Source organism: Cryptotermes secundus, unplaced genomic scaffold (genome assembly GCF_002891405.2).
Source record: "Cryptotermes secundus unplaced genomic scaffold, Csec_1.0 scaffold333, whole genome shotgun sequence".
Lineage (NCBI taxonomy): Eukaryota > Metazoa > Arthropoda > Insecta > Blattodea > Kalotermitidae > Cryptotermes > Cryptotermes secundus.
In genome coordinates, this window is record NW_019742965.1 from 47,857 (window position 1) to 72,745 (window position 24,889).

General features: G+C 39.2%; 1 protein-coding gene across 2 annotated transcripts; it reads right to left on the reverse strand.

The window, feature by feature from the left end:
• Positions 1-1,587: 1,587 nt before the first annotated feature.
• Positions 1,588-23,135, reverse strand: LOC111873468 (translation initiation factor IF-2). Of its 2 annotated transcripts, none has more exons than XM_023868213.2 (3): positions 22,946-23,135; positions 4,170-4,598; positions 1,588-2,712 (listed from the first exon to the last, which is right to left on the reverse strand). In XM_023868213.2, exons 1-3 carry the CDS (start codon positions 22,965-22,967, stop codon positions 2,708-2,710), a joined length of 456 nt encoding a protein of 151 aa, XP_023723981.1. In that variant the 5' UTR covers positions 22,968-23,135; the 3' UTR covers positions 1,588-2,707. The 2 variants fall into 2 exon arrangements, with proteins under 2 accessions (XP_023723981.1, XP_023723980.1); XM_023868212.2 differs by lacking the exon at positions 22,946-23,135 and adding an exon at positions 7,856-7,926.
• Between the last annotated feature and the right edge of the window lie 1,754 nt (positions 23,136-24,889).

The following is a 24,889-nucleotide window of genomic DNA, read 5'->3' on the forward strand; positions in this document are numbered from 1 at the left end:
ATACGGCCGTTTCTAAGCAACAGTTCGCTAAATACGTTCCTATACAGTTGATAGGCAGCGCTTTGGTAAACACGTTCCGGAGGAAAAGAAAGCACAAGCAACGATAGAAGAAATGTTGGACGCTGTGTTTTCTATATGGGCCGTACCATATCAAAGAAAAGTAAGAGATCTGAACCAACTCCTTGCATTGGTTACAATCACCTGAATAGTATCAAGCCTCCGAAATCATAGGCTACAATCCCGGACAAGAGTGATTTGTAAAGCAGACCTTATATGTTAAATGTTTGTCTGTTTTTCTTACATTTTAGTCATAATATAAATCGTTTTTATTGAAATGTACAATAAGACAATTATTTTTGTTTCACTTTATCGCCAGGCATGATCATGAAGTTCCTGGATCTAATTAACATATAACTGGAGCTTTTTAAATGTTGTTCTTACGTCTATACAAGAGATTCTTGGTGCTAATACCGTCATTGAACAATAACCATGTATGGGCCACTTCAGTTTTGTCCGAAAAGAGGAGAACACTGGGAATTTCAAGACGCTCTGTCCTTTGTGTTATCCAATAGCAATATAACAGCTATGGATAATCTAGATAAGGGTAGCAAGCATCCTTTAACCATTCTGGCACAGGACAAAAAAAATGGAAATAAATTATTGAGCACTGAGGCCTGCCAGATTCTATAATTAGAACAAGATGGGTGCACAAAATGAACTGGTGGGCCGCATGTGGCCTGCAATATCATGACGTGATGCTACAGAATTCTGTGAGAAAGGCATCCTGTGATTTTTGTCTCAAATGGAAGAAAGTATCCATGTGTGTCTGGGTCAAATACGTATATCTCCAGTGCTAGCCATTGGACAAGTATCTATTCTACTTCCTCATTAGCATAATGACACAGATGAGGGGCTGACCATGTTTTATCTTTAGTTAGGAATAACCCTGATATAGGGACTGAACATAGATAATCACAACTAATTGCGCTTTTCTTTTATGAGTAACCAAATTAAGTTTATTTGAAGTTACAACAATATACCACACATTCACAATATTTATATTAACATCTCATAGTGTACATACTTTATGCAAAATATAAATCAAAATTTGATAATCTGATGGCAATATAACAACCTGAGCATAATATAATTTGACTGACTCTAAATGATCAATGTTCTTCAAAATACAAAATTTAAATAATATTTCTTAAACGTTGCATTATTGAGATAAAAATAACTTTGCAATGCATGAATACAATTCTCTTAATATAGCTGTGGCATCAGTTATTAGCAGCTATATCTATTCCAGCTAGAATAAAGGCATCATGAATGAGGTAACAACTGAATTATAATTTTGTGCTGCTAAAATTATTTATAGCAGCAGCTTTTTGACATCATTTTAGTAAATTTAAATGATACATAAACCAAAACCAATTAAAATATTAGAATCGAAGTGTTATTAAAATTATCACTTTCTTAAAAAATACAAATATTTGAAATGAAAATCTTAATGTGAAACAAATTAATATAGACAATACTACACTCACTTGTAGAAAGTATATTATACCAACTGTGCATTTCTTTTGCTTCAATGGCACAGCACAATTTCTTTATCAGACAAATCAGATTTAATATATGCTAGGCATAATATCTACAGAAGGCAATATTAAAGAGACCACACTTTAAACTCTCATTCATATTTTAGTTCTGAAACTTTAAATACACAGAACATCAAATTTCAGATATATAATTTTCCTTTAATATTTATCTTGTTGGTTTTATTTTATTTGAAATGAATTTAATTGGTCTTCTTTATTATTTCTGCCTCATACTATTCTGTTCAGTGTCAAAGTGTGAACTGCCTTATTGGGACACACTTTGTCTCTTGTTTAGGCTGCAACTGACATTTTATTTACATAAGGCATTTCTCATCAGTATTTTAATGATGGCAAAACAAAAGTATTTAGAGACGGCATAAAATTTTAAAGAGTATTTAGGAACCAGTTGTATTCTCTTCTATCGCAATGGTTTTATATTATACTAATTGCAGTCTTCAATATTTAGTGTTTGTTATTAGAAATAGGAAAAATGTAACGTTGAATGTTTTTTCATCAAATAATTGGTATTATAACCAGAAAAGTTTTACAAATAATTATGGTACTGACCTCTCCTTCTGTTCATGCCAGAAATTCTCAAGAAATAAATGTTGTTGGCCTGCAATCACTTTTAAATACCACTTTGAGGTGGATACTTCAGAATATATAATAAGCTGCAATTGATGAATACATATGAGACATTTAGGTGCTTGTTCATTTTTCAGTGAATGTAGAAAAAAATCCCTATATGGCATGGGAGTTGGTAACTTAAAATCTAGTTATGTTTGATTTTTTCTTTTATTTTTTTTAAAATAGTCCATTGATGCAATTGAAAATCACCCATATGGGCCATGTATTAGCAAACTAGACTACTTGTGCTCTCTTGCTAGGAACAACTATGAAGTTGATCAAGGTAGCAGTTTATGTTCTTCTCACAATGACATATGTTCCACAATGAAGAATTTTGCTACACAGCCTCCTGTTTCTGCAGCAGTGATGTATGGGATGAAATGTCTCCTCTCCCCTGTGCCACAGAACACACAAAAAGCAAATAGAATGGCAGGAGAATGCAGAAAAATGGACTTCCTCTTGATGTGCTTTTTGCTTTGAAATTACACTGAAACAGGAGAAACACAGACACAAAAATAAAAATTGTATAATCATATGTTATAAACAAATTTAATATTATTACACACTATAAATATCTAATGTTTTGAAAATATGTAAGCTGAGCAGGTTGCAATAGCAGATTTATAATGGAAGACCTTGAAAATTTCAGAATTTTGAATAAAATTGGGACCATATGAACACCTCAAAAAATAAGGCTTTGTATAATAACCTCTTGCCAGTAGTTAGGGAACAACGGTTCTGTGGTGGTCTTACAATAAAACTAAAATAATGCTCAAAGGATTAAAAGGTGTTTCCTTGCAAAACGTGAAAGACACTTTGGTGAGGAACTAGATAAATTCCCTACATACCTCATGAAAAATCTGTTAGGAGATTTCAATGACGAAGTAAATAGAGAGGATATTTACAAGCAATTAGTAATAATAGTGGAGTTAGGGTACTAAATTTTGTCGGATCCTAAAATCTTATTGCTACTAATTCTTGCATCCTAAAATTCATAAATTTGCTTGGACACCTCCTTGTGGAAAGACTCTAAATCAAATAGATCATATTTTGATAGACAGGAGAAGGCAAAAGTTAGGGAAGGAGAAACTGGCAGTGAGTAAACAAACAACACAGAGAGTTCATATGGAGAGGTTTGAACACAAGAAATTAAATGAGGTAAAGTCTGAGCTTCATAACTTGTGCTGTTCTCTAAGTAGAATTAGAACGATCAAGTCAAGGAGGATGAGATGGACAAGGTATGTAGCACGAATGAGGGAGAAGAGGAATGCATATAGGATATTGGTGGGAAAGACATAAGGAAAGAGACCACTAGGAAGACCAAGGCATAGGTGGGTGGACAATATTAAAATAGATCTTAGAGAGATGGGATGGGATGGTATGAATTGGATTTATCTGGCTCAGGATAAGAACCACTGGAGGGCTCTTGTGAACACAGTAATGAACCTTTGGGTTCCATAAAATGCTGGGAAATTCTTGAATAGCTGCAGAATTGGTGGCTCCTCAAGAAGGGCTCAGCTCCATGAGTAACTAAGTAAGTAAAGGCTGAAGAGCAGTATCGTGTCGAAATCTCAAACAGGTTCGCAGTTTTAGAAAACTTAGACAGTGGGGTGGATATTAATAGAACTTGGGGATCTATTAGAGAGAATATAAAAATTCAACCCAAGGAGAGTCTAGGTTATTAAGAACTGAAGAAGCATAAGGCATCATGTGATGTACAATGCTCAGAATTATTGTATCAAAGGAAAAGAGCCAAATTGCAGTAGTTGCAGGATCCAAAGCCGAATTCGTTGCTTACTTATGTTATATGACAATTAAAAATTAAGTTGTGCATTTACAATTTATTCCTTCCCAGGAGGAACAGACATTTGTTTGACTGTTTCAGGGAATATTCAGCACAAAAATATTGTGATTCACGGTTTTTTTTATATAAATTTTACTTACAGTTGAGGATGCCCTTTGCCTTCCCAAGGACAGATGCCGATGTCTGGTCCTTAGTTTCAACCACTTTCTGCGATGTCTCTTTCACTGCTTTCCCCACCTGCTCTCTTTTCTCGTCGATGAACTGGTCTGCTTCCTTCAGCTTAGCGTCCACAGCTGTGCTGGCTTGGTCGATGGTGCTGTCTACAGCCTTCTCTGCCTTGCTGAATTCCTCGTCGAAGGCATCGATAGCTGTGCTTTTGGCGTCCATCGCCCCACCGACAGCCGCAGTTTCCAGCTCTGACTTTGTCGACCAGATGGCATCTCCGGTCTTCTTGGCTTGTTCCTCCAGCATCTCACTTGCCGCTTGTTTTTTCTGATTAGCTATATCCTCAACTTCATGTTTCTTCTTTTCCATCAACTGCTCGGCCTTTGATCCCAAGTTCTTCAGGGCTGAAATGAAATTGTTATATTAGGTATATTTAGAACGATCATGTCTGGAATTAAACGTAACCAATTACAGGAGCATTTACTGTTTGTTTTATCAGTAATCCCATTTTTCTGAGTATGTGTTCCTACATAATTTACTTTCATGAATTTTTCATGATGCCTAGAGCTAAACATAATCGAAAACGCAACCATTCGTATTTTGTTATAACAGTATCCCTACTATAATGAACACACTTTCGGAGTAACACTTTTGGTTAGCTGATCAATTATAACGTTAATTAACCATCCACTGACGAACTTCGAAATAAACCGGCGCGTCGTTTCTATTTAAATACTATATATACAATTCCGTTCCATACTTTATTTACACAGGTACATTAGTGTGGAACCTCTCTCACTCACTCACTCATGGAGCTGAACCCTTCTTGAGAAGCCGCCAATTGTGCACCTATTCAAGAACTTTCCATCGTGTTATGGAACCCGAAGGTTCATTACCGTGTTCACAAAAGTCCTCCATTTGTTCCTATTCCGAGCCAGATAAATCCAATCCATACCGTGCCATCCTATTTCTCTAAGATGCATTTTAATAGCGTTCACCCACCTATGTCTTGGTCAGTGTGGAACCTAGACATCGTATTGTTCCTGTTCCTAAGCCCCACACCATGAACGGCTGTGGAGACCAATTTTCAAGCATTATTAACCCTGACTGTAGTGGCAGGTGTGTCAGCTGCGAGATTCAGTCGCTTTGCTGTAGAAAGAGAGCCCCCCATATGCACTGTAATGGAACCTGGGCAGGCCCCACAGACGATACGAACATGGCGACAGAGGCAATTATCTATGCGACTGCCAGGGCTTCGGATCATATTAATATAGTCAATTAATTAATCTGAAGGTTGGTTGTTAGTATAGTCTTATCACAGAAACATTAGCAACGGTAGGGAAAGAAGTTTACATGCGAATTTGATTGATCTCAAACAGGGTCAAACGACGGTCTTTTGTATTGGTGGTGCTTACAAATGGGGTTAAACAATAAGAATAAATACCCTGAGCAGTATATGCCCATCGGCTGGCCAAGAAATACCAAGCAGCACGGAATTTGCTAGTTACACAGGTTTATCCTTACCCGTCCTACGTTTCAGTAAGAAGCGTGTTTCTCACCCCTAGATTAAAAATAAGGAACTTACCTAATATTAAAACAAAATTTACGAATGTTCTTAATTGGGGGCCATACATTTTTCAGCATCCGGACCCTCATCCAGACTGCGACCCGCAGTCATTTTCCTAAAGACTTTAAACGTAAGTTTGTAAGCTCCACCCCCCTCCGGAATACACGTAAGACCGGGTGGCGCCCATGACCCTATATTCTGAAGACTCTTATACTGTGCTTCTTTTAAGAGTCAGCAGAGGGACGCATTTCTTTTTTAAGTATGGCATGATAATTATTATGAACCTATCATTTCAACACAAATGATGTTTCTGAAATCGTTTAATGAGTTCATCACATCCAACGATACAACGCACGCAGCCACAAGAGTAGAACACATCATGAAACAATATACACACAACATTAGAAACATAAGAAGAACGACCCCCATGTGGATGATTAATAATACACACGAATTTTAAAAATATGACTATGAGATAATAGGTTTTAACAAGTTTTAAATACATAAACTTTATTATTATATAAGGACGTATACAAATTTAATATTATTTGTAAATGGACATATAAAGGCAAGCAGTGAAATAGTTGACGGATCGATACACCTGAAGATGGCAGCATACTGCCGAAACATGTAGTCTAGAAGTGCTAGATGGGATTGTGAGCACTTGAAGACTGTTAATACGTGTATATACACATTATCAATATTAATTATTCATTACGGTAAAAGGTGAATTTGTCCCTGTGCTTAACTAATTAAGTGCTACACCATGAAGGCGTATGAGGGAGTGGATGTATAGAGCCATATTTTCTTGACTTCGGCAATAGCTGGAGGTGAGTGATCAGCTTCACGCCCCGGCCTCTTTACGCCCGGCGAAAGAGCCTCCGGTACCCATTAGAGAGGAGGTTGGGTGGACCCCAGAGCCTGTCTGGACGATGTGGGGAAGAAAGAATTCTTGACCATACCGGGACTCGAACTCCCTCGATCGTCCAGCCCGTAGCCAGTCTCTATACCGACTATGCTATCCCGGATAAACCTTAAACAACCAAACTAATTTTAGCGATGTAGTATTCACTTCAACAACAGCCATAGTGGTTACACAGCCGAGAGTATGAAGAGAACATACTGAGATTGTGACGGATTTGTGTGTTTTTAGCCCCTTAGAATAAGAACAAGTGGCGTTCGGTATGCCATCTGTCTGTATGTATTTACCGGTATGCATGTACGGATTTCCCCTTAACTAACACCTAAACGGTTGGACGGATTTCTTTCATATTCCATATTCACGATTTGTGACGTGCGTCACCAGGTAGCAGCACAGTCCAGCTTCATGACATTCTAGGTAGCAGACGCGCATGCGCATATTCAGAGGCTGGTTTCAGTAGTCAAAATGACGATCGTGCTTGAGGGGTGTGCTATCGAAGATCAATGTTGTTTATTATTATTATTATTTTACTGCAATTGGGTTTTAACCCGGTGGCAGTAGTACAACAATGGGCAACAGACAAGTAATTACAAAAAGTAACAACACGTTCAAACAATACACAAAACACAACAAGGACTCCCTACCACAATGAATACAAAGCAGCATAACAGAGAGAATACAAACATAAAAAAGAAAAGTTAAATAAACCGATCAGTCATGGTTCAGTATTGTCATGTACAGGTGCTGTCATTTTCACTTTACTTCACTTAACTTCCCTTCCCTTCACTTCACTTTACCGCGATTTAACACATCACACTCAAAACAAAATTGCAAGCTTTATAGACAAAAGGACTGTAATTTTTGGCGCATACTGTATTTGCCGCATTAAGCGGTTCACAACTGGGTCGAGAAACCTGGCAAACCTTTCGCTGATGACGAAGAGGTTGAAATGGAGGTGCGGAAGTGACTGAGACAACAGTCAAAAGACTTCTATGCTGCTGGTTTCGACACACTGGTGAAGTGTATTCATTTTTCTGGAGGATATGTCGAGAAATAAGTGTTCTTTTTCAAGTCTGAATATCACATATTTTACGTTTTGTACCCCTATGTGAACTATATACTGACTCTCCCTCATAATTATTATTATAGCTCTTATTAGCCTCACTACATACTTGTTTTCCTCATGAAGTTTGTGTCGAATACCCAGCAATGGTTTGCACCCATCGTAGCCGCAGTTGCATATGTTGAAAGGAATGTGTATTGAATTAGCGCTGCGGAATTACAAAGAACATTACGAAGGCTACTGCGCTCAAGGCTACAATATATCATCATCTCTGTAGTTAAGGCCGGTTAGAACGGAGAGTATCTGAGGTGTGGACTCTGAATATGGGTCACGTCTGTTCATTACGTAATATAGTCACGGATATTGTTCATCTTTCCAGATCGGACTGTGACCGTCTTCAAAAGACATTCTCAGAGGTATTATACGTGTGCTCCTAGGCTGGTTAGTAAGGTAGCGACATAAGTGATTAATAGACGGTACATTTTGAGGAATAAGTGGATACAGACCGATGTGTGTGAGTATGAAAATTAAAGGAAAGGAAAAGAAACATCCATGTTCTTCATAAGACACTACCTCACCATGTGAATGAGGTGCTGAGAGAATCCGTGCCTCAGATGCTGTCATATATTTAAGAAATCGCAGAAGTGAAATGAATGCTTGGCAGATTTGGTTAAGTTCACTAACAGAGAATCTGTTTTACGAGATGTGTGTGGGTGAGTCAGTAAGTAGCTAAATTCTTTAGCAGGAATGCTTTGGCCTTCACAAAGACGAGCATGGAACTAAACGCAGCCATCGTTTAACGCTCATCCGACCTGCGACCACCGCTCTTCGTTTCACTTCACATGTCAAAGCGCTTAATATCCGTTTGTATTCAAGGTACATGACTTACTGCTTTGGTTCACGGTTACTATCGTCAGTTGAGGGTTTGAGCATGAACGGTCAGGATTCGTGTATGGCCATCATCATCACATATCCTTAAAAATGAAAGTGTTGCCGTATTGTGGCTTAGGTTGGTAGCATTTAATGAACGACGCCGGAGAGGTCTGAAGTATGAAATGTCTTCGCCCGCTCAAACATTGTGATCGTGGGCTCTATTCCCATTCGAGGCATGTATGTCTGTCTGCGTTTATTCTGTGTTTGTGTTAGCTTGTGTAGCACGGATTTTGCGACGAAGTGATATCCCGCCCAATGAGTCCTATCTCTGTCTATATAATTAAGAAACTGAGACAAAGATTCAACGTGAACTGTAGCGTCCACAGAGGAGGATTCTAGAGTGCCCGTATATAGTAAATAATTAAATAAGCAACAAGTTAGCCACATAAATACCTAAATTAACTAATACAGCAGTAGTCAATACGGCTGTGACTCTCAAAGTAAGGAAATAAATATACGGCTTAGTAAAAAAGTACGTAAACAAATAACTCAATTACGTAATTAACGCCTTCAGCTCTTCTGAATCATGGCCTCTTGCATTACATAAGACTCTTTCGAAGGCATATCGATCCAAAGCGAAGCCGCTACGAGCACAACACAACACAACACAAAAAATATGGATATTCATCCATAGTCCTGACATGATTATATCCCCTGTTCCCAGTACAGGAGCAGTTTAAGACTGCAAAAGCCTTAGATCACACGAGAACTGACGAAATAATGTAAAACTGTTCTCAGTATCTTAACATCCTGTGCGACCAGGCTGACTCTGGGGCTCGCCCAACCTCTTATTTAATGGGCACCAGGGACTCCGTCCCTTTTGGTAAAGCCGCAGGGAAGTGAAGTTGACCTCTCATTCGCATCTAGTGCCAAAGTCAAAAACGGTGGAGCTATATTTCCACATAACCCCCATATGCCTTCATGGCATAGTGCTTAACTAATTAAGCAGAGGATTAATTTTATCTTTTTACCTTAAGCTCTTTATAAATATCTCAAGCGCTCATGAATAACTGAATCACATTTATTCAATCAATAAATTCCCTGTTAATGAGATCGAAGATTCGTCATTATCATCATAAGACCACCCATTAGACTCATTCCTATGCCAGTTAAATCAAATTCATATTCTCACAACCTGCTTCTCTAAATCCTATTTAATGCCATTTTAGTTTAAGATTTTTTTTTTTTTTTAGTTTCATGGAATGGGGTGGGACTAAGTCCCTTGTAGGCCGCGCCATAGCTCAAGCGGTTAGTCGCTGGCTTCTCACAGCGGCGGCCCGTGTTCGATCCCGGGTCTGGTCAAGTGGGGTTTGTGGTGGACAAAGTGGCGCTGGGGCAGGTTTTCTCCGAGTACTTCTGTTTCCCCTGTCAATCTTCATTCCACCAATTGCTCCACAATCACCCTCACCTATCATCTGGGGCTGGTACAATAGGCCAATAGCAATAAAAGAAAAGAAAAAGTCCCTTGTACTGCTGCCACTTCTGGCCTATTGTACCAGCCCCAGGTGATAGGTGAGGGTGACGGTGGAGCAGTCGTTGGAATGAGAATTGGCAAGGGAAACTGAAGTACTCGGAGGAAACCTGCCCCAGTGCCACTTGGTCCACCACAAATCCCAGATGACCTGAAGTGGGCTCGTACCCGGGGTGGCGCGGTGGGAAAGTGGCGACTAACCGCGTGAGCTATCGCACGGCCTGTATGTCATCTTCCATTGTTCATGTTCGTCTTGAGCTACGGTCACGCAATGATCCAATCTGCTCATTACGTCGTGTAGGTCTTGGGATGGACAAATTTCCTTCCCTAAACCTCATATGAAATTATGTAAGAATTCACTGTCTTAGAATGAATTTTAAATCAGAAGAGACCAGAAGGTATCACCCGTGATAAATTAAAGCTAATTCAGAATTTATTTTTTCTTTTTCATTGCACACATGTTATTCGGCCCATATCCGTTATTTAAACAGCTTAACGACAGAGGTGAATAGTACAAATAATGGAAACCATCTTTATGTAATAATCTGCATTCCCTTATCAAACACACATATTTATCATCACCATCTTTTTCTGAAACCTATTCAAACCCTCATTCTTCTCACAGATTGGAAGACTAAATTTCGCACCCATATATAGTAATATTTATTTAGCCTGTAAAAGTGAAAAGTAAAGTAAAGCTAACCCTGTAACAGGCCGTGAAGGCCCATAGGGTTGTGAGACTTTGAGGGTCCCACATTATCTAGACAATCGACTCAAAGATGGCGGTCAGGTTGTCAGCCCTACGTGCCGGCCGCGCTTTACTCCCCACGAAAATTATTTAATTAATTCTTGTTACTCATTTCTGTTAGAGGCTGAGTCGACCCCAGGGCCATAGTGCGACCGGAAGGATTAGTTCAATTGAAAAAAAATCCAATGACCTCATCGGGACTTGAACCCGCGATGTTCCGGTTTGTGGAAATTTTAATTGTGGTAGAAGGATTTAGATCACACGAATTATGAATTCTGTTGACGGAAGGGTAAGATTCTTGCCTTCTCCACAGAATCTAGACTGGCTCTGGGACCCACCCAGCCTCCTATCCAATGGGTAGCGGGGGTGATTTCCCTGGAGGTAGAGCGGCCGGGGCGTGAAGCCGACCACTCGCCTCCATCTAGCGCCGAGGTCAAAAATGGTGGCACCATACCTCAACACCCCCATATGTCTTCATGGCATAGTGCTAATTAATTTAGAGTATGGACAACTTTACATGTTTGTTCCACTGAACTGCACTGAACTGCTGCTTCCGTGTACAGTACACGCCTTGCCGAAATATCCCGCCCCTTAAGGACACATCGTGTACGAAAGGGTGTACACGCTTTGGGAAGCTGTGGGAATCCCCGGGGGGCCGCCGGCCTTATCTCCCATATCACTTCACACATTTCGGTTAATGCAGATAAGGAATATTATTTCGCAGCATCCTGTTGTACATGATTAATTACTTAACGAATGTCTCTGATGTTCCGTCCTACATGCAGCACTTTTTTAAAAATTTTATTTAAAAGTTACTACATATACATAATGCGTTTTTAAACTTATTTAAAAATCATATTGTCGACTACGTGTTTCGGCCGTCATTGGTCAGCATCAGGTGATTTAAAACGGTCCTGTGGAGCGTGCTGTGCTTGCTCTTCTAATGTAGGATGTGTTTTTCGTGGTGCTGCGTGTCTGCTTCTCCGGCAGATGTTACGTTGATGTGTAGATAACCCACGCGAACTAACACATGCATATGTACCGATTGAAACTTGCCTTATAAAGGTGCTTCCACGCCTTTAGAACTATTTTTCCAGTACATTAGCAATATCTTTGTACTTATATGCGCATAGAAGTTGTGTATCATTTTCGTGATAGGTCAGGCGTTGCCCTTCCGTGTTTGATCCGACAGGTAGCGTGAACTGACGCTTCTGACAGGAAGTTACGTCAACCGTACACTGCTTACTGCCATGACGGCCATGACGGCACTCCACTCATTTGGAAAGCTACTCTTGTATTGCGCACAAACAGACAGACCCGTACATAATAAATATACGTCACACTGGAAGTCAAGTTAAATAATTCCATCTTTATATTTAATGTTGGTGTAATCTCTGTGAAGTCTCTCTGCTGTCACGGATTAGAAGAGTCATGTCTTCTGCGATATAACGTCACGTAATCCGTTGAAAGTCAACAGATTTTTAGGATGTAACATGTAATTATACACATACTTGGCGAAGAGTACAAGTTATGAAGCTCGTCATTATGTAGTTTCCCAATTTCCTGTCAATTCATCACTCATCGGCCCCAATATTCTCCTCAGCACACTGTTCTCAAACACCCTCCGTCTACGTCCCTCCTTTAATGCCAGAGATTAAGTTTCACACACATGCAGAACTACAGGCAAATTACAATTTTGTATATTCTAATTTTTACGTGTTTAAATAGCACATGAGAAGACTGGGCTGAATGGTAGCAAGCATTACTCAAATTCAATCTCCTCTTGATTTCCAACTGTATCAACTTTCTTGGTTACTGTCGTTAGAAAATATATAAACTGTGCCACATTTTCAAAGGACTTGTTAGCTATTTTTATGTCATGATTTTTCAGCGGATTCTGGTGACGAGACAGCTTTCTCTGCGTTTACTTCTAGACCAACCTTCTTAGACTATTTTGAAGAAAGAGTGCTGTGAAGAATATTTAGACATAAAAAGAAGATGAACTGTCATACGAGTATGGTCATCTTAATAAATCAAGAAAGAAGCGACAAGGAAAGTATGCAGCACGGATTAGGAAATAATAAATACGCAATGTCGACTTCAAAATCCAAGAATGAGAGGCCTATCCGTAAATTGTGTTTTGCAGATACGAGTATATGACGTGTAAATATGCATCAGATCAAGCTAGTTCAGGACAGAGTCTAACGGTTGTCGTTTATTAATATGATCAATTATCTGGTTGCAGTGAGTCGTGGAATTTCGTGATAGGTTGAACAGCCCTCACATAATCAATGAATACCCTAAATTGTCCTTAGTTTATTTCAATCGCTATTTCATTCAGAAAGGAAAATTCGCGTAATTCGGCTACACATTCTGTGTGCATGCATTGCCAACCTACCTACATTTAGAACGAGCTAGTTGATTTTAATTACTCATGTTTTAATCTGTCGACCATCGTGTATAAATGATGCAGTTTAATTGATTTTAAAGGTATTAAACAAATAATAAGTGATCTAAGTGTTCATATTTGCAAATAACAAACTCTTCATGTGGTACCGAGTGAGAACAAAGGAAGCAGAGACTCTACAAATTACTTACATATCCTGCGACCTTTCTGGATGGAACAAGAATACCACATGGGAAAGAAGTCTGGTTCACCTTGAATCGCAACACAACTGTTGATATAGTGCAGTCGTAGTAATTTGAATTGTTCTCTATTCATGTTTATTTCTCTGCCCTAACTTCCCATTGACATTTCCAAACATGTTTTTATTACAGGATGGAGTTCGAATGGTCACGTGTTGGCGTAGTGAAATAATTACGTATTATCAGGGGCGGCCCGTGTATAGGCACTGCGGAATTGTAGCGCCCTCAATTTCCACATGATATTATCGATAACATTTATATAATGAGTTCTTTTTTCTTTAATTCTTTCTTTATACTTGTACAATACAATATATAATCCTTAAGCTTTGTATGGAACTGTGCACTTCTGGAGCAGCACCCCCACTGATTTTAGCTACGAGCCGCCACTGATGTATTATTGCAAAGATTATCGAGATGGCTGATGCTGTTTAGTTCTCTGAACGTAGCGCGTAAATTTAATGTTTGTCTCTGGGTCTGCCAACATGATTCAACTCCGAAAGTACTGCGCATATTCTGATTAATTTCGGAGCTGCAGATCAAGACGATACTGCTACTGCCACTATTATTAATATTAATATCAACACAACCACCACACTATTAGAAGTGTTAGGATAGGAGCAGTTGTTGTAGACCTAATAGTTGTAATGTTGGTGGTCATGGTAATGATAGTAGCAGTGTCAGTGATAACGGCTGTAGTCTGTTACCCAATTCCATAACGTACGTTTATTTAGATTATTGTAACAACAATGCCATTAAAGTGCGTTTAGCCGTTAGATTCCTTTCTAACTGAATCATTCGGCCGCGCCATAGCTCAAGCGGTTAGTCGCTGACTTCACACCGCGGCGGCTCGGGTTCGATCCCGGGTCTGGTCAAGTGGGATTTGTGGTGGACAAAGTGGCGCTGGGGCAGGTTTTCTCCGAGTACTTCGGTTTCCCTTGCCAATCTTCATTCCACCAATTGCTTCACAATCACCCTCACCTATCATCTGGGGCTGGTACAATAGGCCAGAAGTGGCCGCAGTACAAGGGACTTAGTCCCACCCCACTAGCATTAAGAAAAACTGAATCATTCATGGATCCTGCACACGATACATGAATATTAATCAAGCCAATTTTTTCATTTTGCATAGTACAAGAAGGCGGGCCTTCGTAACAGTCTCGTCCTTCTCTTCGTTGGAGGACAGTACCTCGTGACAAAAATATTGCAATAATACTAATGCAAAGTTCTTATGGCCGTGCCTCCAACTTCACTGTACTCTGTTTGCAGAATCAAGTTTGTTTATAGTCCACAAATGTGCGATTTGATGCATGAAACGTAAGGAGGTGTCTGAGAACAGGGTACTGAGGAGAATATTTTGGCCTAAGAGAGATGAAGTGATAGGAAGTTGGAGAAAACTGCATAATGAGGAGCTTCATAACTTTTACTCTTCTCCAAGCATAATTAGAATGATCAGGTCAAGAAGGATGAAATGCGAAGGGCATGTAGCACGAATAGGAAGAAGAGGACTGCATAGAGGATTTTGTTGGGAAAGCTAGAAGCAAAGAGACTACTAGGAAGAACTAGACGTAAGTAGTAGGATAATACTAAAACGTACCTCAGAATTATAGGATGTTGTGGTATGGAGTGGATTGATCTGGCTCAGGATAAGAACCAGTGGACGGCTCTTGTGAAAACGGTAATGAATCTTTGGGTTCCATAAAATGTTGGAAAATTCTTGAATGGCTGAGCGACTGGCGGTTTCTCAACAAGGGCTCAGCTCCATGGAGTGAGTTAGTTATAGTTCCGAAATATAGGCCTAATTTACGAGCAAACAAATCATCCAATCATTTTCGGTTGTGTGAAAGCAGAGATGCTAACAAAATTTATGAAGTGAGCTCCACTCTGAACTACTTTATATCAGTCGATATCACCATTTTCAGTTTCACAGGATGCATTTTAACACCCTTATATTTATGACTCAGCAATTCAACTGTCTCCGCGTCAAACGTGCACTCTGTCCCCCGCGGCATGACGTGTCCTAAGGTTAAGCGAATGGGGGAGCCACCTACACATATGGCGGATGTCTGCAATTTTATCAAATAAGCAATCTTCGATTACCGCCAAGGAGCATTCCTCCCGATTAGAGTTGTACGGGAAGGTCCTCGCCGTAAAATAATAAATAAAAATAGTATATTAAGAAGTGGTGCACAGGACTTACGCCTCGAATGATTCTTTGTAACGACACAGTACTGCAAAATGACATGAGTTTTGGAATTTTGAATATCAGGTGTGTCTCGAAGCCATGTTCACTTAGAGCAGAGGCAAGATAATTAGCAAGGCATACTTTAAATTTTGTGGAAGTACGCGGCGTCAGATGGAACAAGGGCGGCGATTAACCACCAGACGGTTATGCAGTTTGCTACGAAAATGAGAATGAGACTCATCACTAATAAAAAGATTTTTCTGACCATAAGGGAATCATATGAGCAGTTCAGTAAGTTCTGATAATGGAAAAATGCTGAAAAAGTCAATGAATGAAACGAAAAAAAAAATTGAAACGGTGTTTTCTGAACCATCAGTAGTAAAATATAACATTACATTATTACGCAAACGTTAGTAGTATATTATACGTATACGACAGAGACGTCCAAAAGCACCGTTATGTGTGTGTGTGTGTGTGTCAGTAATAAGCTTTAAAAGAAATGACAGATATCCATAAAATTTGATAATAGTATCGTACAATGAACATAAACCCATAATTCTTCCAAATATTTAACAGTTCTAACATGGAATTCATGTGCATTATTAGGGAGGCATAACTTCTACGTAATATGTTGATTCTAATATTTAACAATATAATAAATATTTAAAAACATACCCAAAAAATTTTTACAGTAATTTTTACACCAATTATGAAATAGCAACATGGCCACATCACTAATTCCGTATCCTCGTTTCTATTTATTGACAGTGGTGCGCATATCATGTTCAGCTGATTAGCTAAACTGCAACATTCTTTCAGGATGTGCACGTCACACACTGTATGTACAAAATATATTCATTCTGAGAGGTTCAAATAGTTTTAGGAACTAGGCAGACGCTCCATATCAGCAGAAAAACTCGACGAAATAATCAGCACATACTAGAAGACAACCATTAAAATGCAGCCTCGTCACTTTGTTCCTATCTGTCCTGTTTCGATGCTGGGAAGGGCCGTTATGACGCAATAAGAAGCACTCTGGAACCAAGAAGTTGGTGACCACACGCCTCTACTCCCATTTCCAGCCCTGTTCATCGTACTCGTATATTCTGAACATGGCGAACATCAACGCCACGTACGAATTTATATTACAGGAAAGCTTAGAAATTTGTAATTGCGAGATTTTTTTTTACCAAATATGGATCACTAAAACATACAAGTATTAGCTTGTGAGCTGCACTATAAGCTCTACGAGAGAGCAGAAAGAACAGAAAAATTGCGACAGGTTTGAAAAAAAAAAAAAGACTGACTCGGAGTTTGAGAATGCGTCAGTCAGTTCATTCATGACGATGGGCAGCACTAAAACATGACGGTGTTTGCACTATATGAGCTATAACTTCCAACTCTAACCTCTAATTACACTTTGCTGAACTTCCAAGATGCCGTCTTCAACGCTGTAAATACGTTTCCAGAATGACGCAAACCTTTTTTTTTTTTTGGTTGATGTAATGGATAAAATTAAATTTTATATATATATTTTTTTTACGTTTTACTAATATCGATTAAATACGGTTTATTAAAGTATTGGTAGATAAAATGGTTAACTATACATTGATACATCTAACATTACTGTTTCATTTACAGCGGGATAGTTCTGTCAGTGATGTGACTAGACGTGTCGGGATTCGCTTTCCAGCACAGACATTGATTTTTCTCTTTACGACCAAGTCCCTGGGGCTCACTCAGCCCGTTGTGCAATGAATAAAGGGGACTATTTTCTCTGAAGTACAACGACAGCAGCCTGAAGCCGACCACTCGTCTTTTCTAACGTAGAAGTCTGGAATATGGGTAATTTCAGCTCCATTTCCCATCGTGTGATGCTTAGGCACAACTGTAACTTTTCCTTAATCAAATTATATTGATCAGGATCGTGCTAAAGGTAGGCTTTCGTATTATGGGGTGCCCAGCCCTCAGGTCCTATTACTTACTTACTTACTCATGGAGCTGAGCCCTTCTGGAGGAGCCGCCAATTCTGCAGCTACTCAAGAATTTCCCAGCATTTTATGGAACCCGAAGGTTCATTACGGTGTTCACAAGAGCCCTCCACTGGTTCCTATCCTGAGCCAGATCTACCCAATCCATACCATCCTATCTCTCTAAGATCCATTCTAATATTGTCCACCCACCTACGCCTTGGTCTTCCCAGTGGTCTCTTTCCTTCTGACTTTCCCACCAATATCCTATACGCATTCCTCGTCTCCCCCATTCGTGCTACATGACCTGCCCACCTCATCCTCCTTGACTTGATCATTCTAAGTATACTTGGAGAAGAGTAGAAGTTATGAAGCTCCTCATTATGCAGTTTTCTCCAACCTCCTGTCACTTTATCTCTCTTCGGTCCAAATATTCTCAACACCCTGTTCTCAAACACCCTCAGTAGTATTACGTACTAGAGATATTAAAGATTAATTATTTACTTCGACCCTGTGGTGACTACATAGATCATGAAGCACGAAAAGAGGACACGATTAATATGAGCTGTGATTTAGCAGAACTGTGTCCTATTTTGGCACTTAGAGTATAATGGTAACTACAGTATATATGACATAGTATAACACAAAAAGCCTGAAAATTCTGCCCATAACCCGGATTTGTAAGTTTCATACGATTCTTAGAATGTAGAGCTCTTATTTCTCTATTAAACACTAACTGATATTTGTAATGGATTACGGTGTTTTCTGAGACAAATTAGAATTTAAATATTATTTTTACGAACTAAAGATTCAAAGGGCAAAACGCTCTAAACATCTTATGAAGGGGCTGACAAAAATACGAAAATAGCGATCAGGACAAGTGTTAACCTGGCCTACTTTCGGACTTGGTATATCCCAAACAGGGAACAGGAATTCTGACCGGATAATTTATTTATTTGGGCCTATAATTGTTTTATTTTTAATGAAAGAAGGTTAGGGTTATTGGTGTTTGCGAGAAAGTCAAACAACAATGTGTGCATAACCTCAAAAGTAAATACATTATATAATGAAGTTGACCCCGTGCTTAACTAACTAAGCACTTCTCCACGAAGGCGTATGGGGGAGTGGATGTATACATCCACATTTGCTTGATCTCGGCACAAGTTGGAGGTGAGTGGCCAGCTTCACGCCCTCGCCGCTTTACCGCCGGCGAAAGAGCACCCGCCACACATTGAATAGGAGGTTGGGTGGATCTCAGAGCCAAGTTTGGACGACTTGGAGAAAATTCTTGACCCTGCCGGGACTACAACTCCGATCCCTCTGTCGTCCAGTCCGTAGTCAGTCGCTATATCGGCTAAGCTATCTTTAACAATGTAGTAAGTAATGACAGAATTTGGAAGTTGAGCTGGATTTAGAAGAACTGTATGAATTAACCTACATGGCCCGTGTGTCCTCACGTGAAAGAGGTTATGAACGAATTCATAATGAAACTTACTCAGGAAGCAAGAGTGATGAAGACAAATTGTGAGAGACTGAATATTTTACGGCCTAAATCGCCTGAAACAGTTGCTGGGACTAAGAACAGGAGTTGCGATTTAATACAAAGTACCACCGTTAGCGTATCAACCACTGACGCTATGAAAATAAGGTACAGTAAGTAAGTAAAGCTATCCCTGTACCAGGCCGTGAAGACCCAAAAGGTTGTGAGACGTTGAAGGTCCCACATTATCTAGACAATCGGCTGAAAGATGGCGGTAAGTTTGTCAGCTTTACGTGCCGGCCGCGCTTTACTCCCCAGGAAAATTATTTAATTAATTCCTGGTACTCATTTCTGTTAGAGGCTGAGTCGACCCCAGGGCCGGAAGGATTAGGCCAATTGAAAAAATCCAATGACCTCACTGGGACTTGAACCCGCGACCTTCCGGCTTGTAGCATAGTGCCTCAACCAACCACACTACCGCGTCCCCCTCGCAAAAATAAGGTACAGACGATACCAAAAAATAAGGAATAGTTTTCAATTAAGTAATCAAACATCAACGGTGAAACAAAAACAGACAGAATGGAAGAAGTGGATTAACTACACACGATACACTTATATATTGGGGAGGAGCAAATGACATTACTCAAAGTAACACATCAAATGGAATCAAGCATATACATCACTATTTGTTGGAAAATCGACACACTAATATTATATCCATGGGGGTTCCTCACAGGTACGACCTGATTGAATCATCAATTATTAAAGAGGGAATTAGAATGTTTAACAAAAAATTGAACAACATTACTACCAGTAGGTATGGACACACATCTGCAATGACCATGGATTTAACAGGAGAGGAATTTACAAGCCATGGAGATACTACAAGATGCCTTAACAGCAAAAATCAAAGTGCAACAGTGTAAAACTTAACTGAAAACACAATTAGCCTAACGTGGAAAGCGGTCATACTTATAAAATGAAATGGAAACAAAGTGTAGCTAATACGGCATTGCAAGTTTTATCCTTAAAAAAATACATGGAAAATCCAAATACGCGAAAGAGTGAAGAGTTGAAGAAAATGGAATTCACGAATAAACGTCATTTCTATTAGCTGAATAGCGAAGTGAATACAATTAAAGTAAAATTGTAAATACATTACAAAATAATTCAATAAATATCCTGTCCTCTCATATCTTCGTATAAAGTTTGAGGACGACTATGAAATAAATACTGGTTGACAGTTCTGTGTTAATGACCAGGATATCGCCATTACAACTATCCCGTGTGAGCGCCTGCATACCTAACTTCTGTCATCATCGTCCTTGTATAACCTCACACTGCGGCATGATGCGTATTAAAAATAGTTCCCAGTATCAGGCTGGCGAGGAATCAAAGTTCCTTTCATTCTACAGATGGATTTTAAAAGTGTGTAAATTGCATCAGCGTCTGAAATTGTTAATTCTTTACATGGTTCGCAATTGTAGGGATTTGTTTTATTTACTTTGTCCGCCCCTTTCACAAAATGCATAATTGCGAGGCCGAGTCTCTCCATTTCCGTGTTGAATCCTGCAATTACTCAAAGGCCTCTGATATATGGCAGTCTACACTAAAATTTGTGGGAAATATTTTATAATACTGGTCCATATATGTCGAACATGTGTGATACACACACACACATATATAAATAACTCCAACTTCACATTAAGCTCAAATCGAAATTTGCCATTAAGCATACAATAATTTACGGAGATCATCTCTCTAAATAAAAATGTATAAGTGGAGTTTTCAGGACATAGCAGTAAGCGCGCTTGGGTCCCAAATGCGGAACGTCGATTTTGGCTAAACTTGAAGAAAGCAGTCTTTTGGGATTTGGTACCGTGTATAAGTGGTGTTAACCGACGTTTCCCTTACATTGGCTAAACTTGCTTTACCAGTCGGAAGGATTTAATTGTTTTGCAGTATTAGTAACTAACTACGGTCTACCGAACATCAACCAACTTCGTTTCCAAGATAACGCAATCAAGGTCAGTCGTATATTAGACAGTATGTGCAATGCCTTAGGCTGGTGCCACACGAGCACACAAAATGCGTCCGTTGTAAAGAACGTACTTTATGACAGACGTTACTGAGGACACCACACAGTTGCAGAATGCGGTGCGTAGTTTTTTGTCTGCAATGGAGCCAGAAGAAAGCGTAGCATTCGCCTCTCTTGTTCACTCTTGTTTATTTCCACAACGGACGTCACGACGTTCGTTACAACGGACGCATTTTGTGCGCTTGTGTGCCCCAGCCTCTCTCGTATCTATGGCATGAGAGAATACCGTGGTCATGACATTATCCACCTCGAGATTTTGACAAGCTTATAGGTTTTGAGCCAACTTGGATGCGAAGAAATGGTTTTTGAAATGTCTTCTCCCTGCACGTATGTGCGCCTTGCTAGTTTCTTGGTGGTTGGTAGGATTTGTATCTAACTGTTTATCCATCATAGGTCGGTGAGCATTGGGTATGGGCATTCTAGGTCCAAGAACAGGGCCTTCCAGATGAGTCCCAAGAAACATACGCGATTTTTTTTAAAAGACTGCAACTACTTCAATTAAATTTCAGTAATTTATGGCTAGAATAATCTAGCTATTTTCAATAAATTTCAGTAACATATGGAGGCAGTCTCCATAAATAAAAGTGCATATGTGGTATCTTAGGGAAAATATCAATACGTGGCCTTGTGGCCCGAATATGAAATGCCGATTTTGTCGAAAAACTCGATTTACTGGTCGACCAGATTTCATTGTTGTTCGATATTCGGTAATAAAAAATTGTCTACTGTGCCACCAATCGAATTCGTTGCCAAGGTAACGCGGCCAATGTCAGCTGCATAGGAGTAAGTAGGGCAATGCCTTTACGCCGTTTTTTTTTCATTTGTGACTAAAATATCCTGATATTTAAGCCCGAAATTTATCCTTACTTTTCACAAGATTATTTTACAACGACACTCACCTCAGTGTGGGCTCCCACATGGCATTTCGACACAAGACGTAAAGCAACAGAGAAACATTCAGTTCATATAACAATCCAAACGTGTGTGCTAAATGTGTGCTAAATTGTGAAGGTTCCTATTTTAGTATTTTGGTAGAAACACTTTTAATAGGCTAACTAACAAATCGAAATCTCGGTCATAATAATTGTAGATAATAAACCATTTTAAATTTTAAAAAAACTGAAACATTTACAGATAGGAATGAGAGAAGAATACATTCAAAACGCGTCCGACACATTTTGAAAATGAATAACAACAGTCGTTTTATTGTCAAAACTCTAAAAATTAAGACATAAATATATATAGTTTCGCCCGCTGTTTTAATTTCTGTGAAACGTGATTCTTAGTTTGCAAGAAAGGACAGTGGCACTAAGGTGTTCGTGATAATCCTCACATGTAGGTCGGATCGAGGAGATAAATGCATTTTGGTTAAGAAAGTTTCTGCCTGGAAATTCGAAAAAGAAACGGGAGGGTAATATTAAACGGACCTTAGAGAAAGACAGTCTGAGGGTAGGATTTGGATGAAGTGGCTCAGGCTCGTACACAATGGCGGGCTTTTCGTATTCTAATTGGTTAATTAGTAGTTATAAGTATTTCTCTCTATGGCTTCATTGGCAGTAGGTTAAATATAAATTTAAAACACTGCTATGGTAAGCATCTTTAAGTTGCCGTCACCGACAGAAGATGAATCAATAATATTGTCGCGTGACATTAGTAAAATCGAATACATACCTCCACCGAAACCTCCAAACATGATGCTTAATGTCGGGATTCGATTTAAATGTCAACTGAAGAGCTAAGTCGTATACAACACCAATTCCTCGGCTACTTTACACACGATTGCAGGAGTATTTACCGCAGTGCTGTCCAGAAAACGCAGTGTACATGCAGTTCTCCTTCACGACTGCTATTTCGTACGTAACAGATCTACGCATGCGCGACATCACATTGATTCCACTTCAGGAATTGTTCAGTAAGGTCATGGCGGTGTATGAATGTGTAGAATGCTTTCCAGTGACTGACATAGTTTAAAAATAAAATAAATTGGAACGTCTTTGTTAATTTACTGTGAAGAAAGATTTTCTATGGTACGGTATAGGCACAGTGAAAATACGTTTTAGAAATTTTAAAGGGTCACTGTCAGAACATAACGACTCGATCATGGGGACATCAACATCCCGTAAACATAAAAGGGATCTTCATGTAAGTCGCCGATCTAATATCAACCAAATAATGAAAATTCATTACAGAAAATATTAAAAAGTTTCAGCTCAAGTCATTAATGAGATCACACACACACACACACACACATATATATATATATANAGTACTTCGATTTCGTCTGCCAGCTCTCATTTCACCAACCGTTCCATATTCATTAATCATCCAACCCCGACGCTATGTAACACCAATACTGACAGCGTCTTTAAATAACCAATAAACCATTGGAGCCAGGGATGGAAAATTAGATATGTACATATCAGACAGAGAGGTACCTATGAAGTCAGCAAGTAGAAGTATGGCGACGGTGCGAATCTTTGAAGTTATGTGGGAAAATTTTGCCGTTGATATGATCTGTTTAAACACTGTCTTCATAGACCAATCGCTAACCTCTCATGCTTTCAGAAAAACTCATATTATGCTGGGATCAAAATTTTTAATAACCTGCCTTCTGATCTCAAAGGTCTTATGAATGAAAAAGCACGATTTAAAATAACACTGAAACAATACTTAAATATACATTCATTCTATTCTGTTGATGAACACCTATTGTCTAGAAAATAACTTATGTATCTTTAAACAGCCTTGTGTGTAGCCACTGTGTATTCTTTGTTTCTCATGTGTGAGAACTCCATCGGTACTGTACATATGTTTTGTGTTTATATGACATATTCCACGTCCTACAGTTATTTTGACTAACTTTTGATCCCTGGAATGCAACGCAATGTAATGTAATGTAAAAAAAAAACAATATTCTCAAACTAATAAATCACTTCTTTTTTTCAGCTGGAGATACCCGTCTCACGCCGAATGTTCTGTTATTTCGGTCGGGTACACGTGCTTGTATGTGTATAGATGAAATGAAATATTATAGAATATCTACATTCATTAATACTGAAAACAAGCCGATGAAGCTAAGCTAAAAGGATTTCAAGCCTGCATCGCAGGACCACCAAGAAAATAAAATAGCATAATGGCCCTTCCTCGCCTGTATGGCAATTCCATTCGGCGCTTTCCTGGAGTGTTTGACAACTTGGGCTAGCACAGCAAGCGAGACCAAACGAAAGCAGTGATTGGGCAGTCAAAGGAAAATCGCTGAAGACACTGCTATGAAACATGAGGAATAGTCAAACCAAGTTCCTTCCGAATAATAGTCAGACGAATTAACGGTAAATTGAACTGTTCAGTACATTTCTGTAAATACACAGTTTTCCTCAATCAAAAGGCTTTTTTTTTCTGAATTCTCGATCGAAATATTATTCATCCTTGAGGTTTCTTCCTTGCACTCTGTCCCTAATCACTTCCTTTTCCGTAGTTCAGTGCATTTTTATAACTTATTTTATTATGCTGTTAGTATAACGGGCTATATAGAGTCGAATGGTAGGATGATTAACGAATAACGAATTGGAAAAATTTGGAAGGAAACGGTCCTGATCTAATCGAATTATTATCCCG

Bases quoted from the DNA above. Each gene is read 5' to 3' on its own strand.
- LOC111873468 (XM_023868212.2), bottom strand. From the start codon at position 7,907: ATGGGTGCAAACCATTGCTGGGTATTCGACACAAACTTCATGAGGAAA. The intron at 4,599-7,855 runs GTATGTAGTGAG...ATTTCATTTCAG, and splicing joins AAACTTCATGAGGAAAACAA to CCCTGAAGAACTTGGGATCA.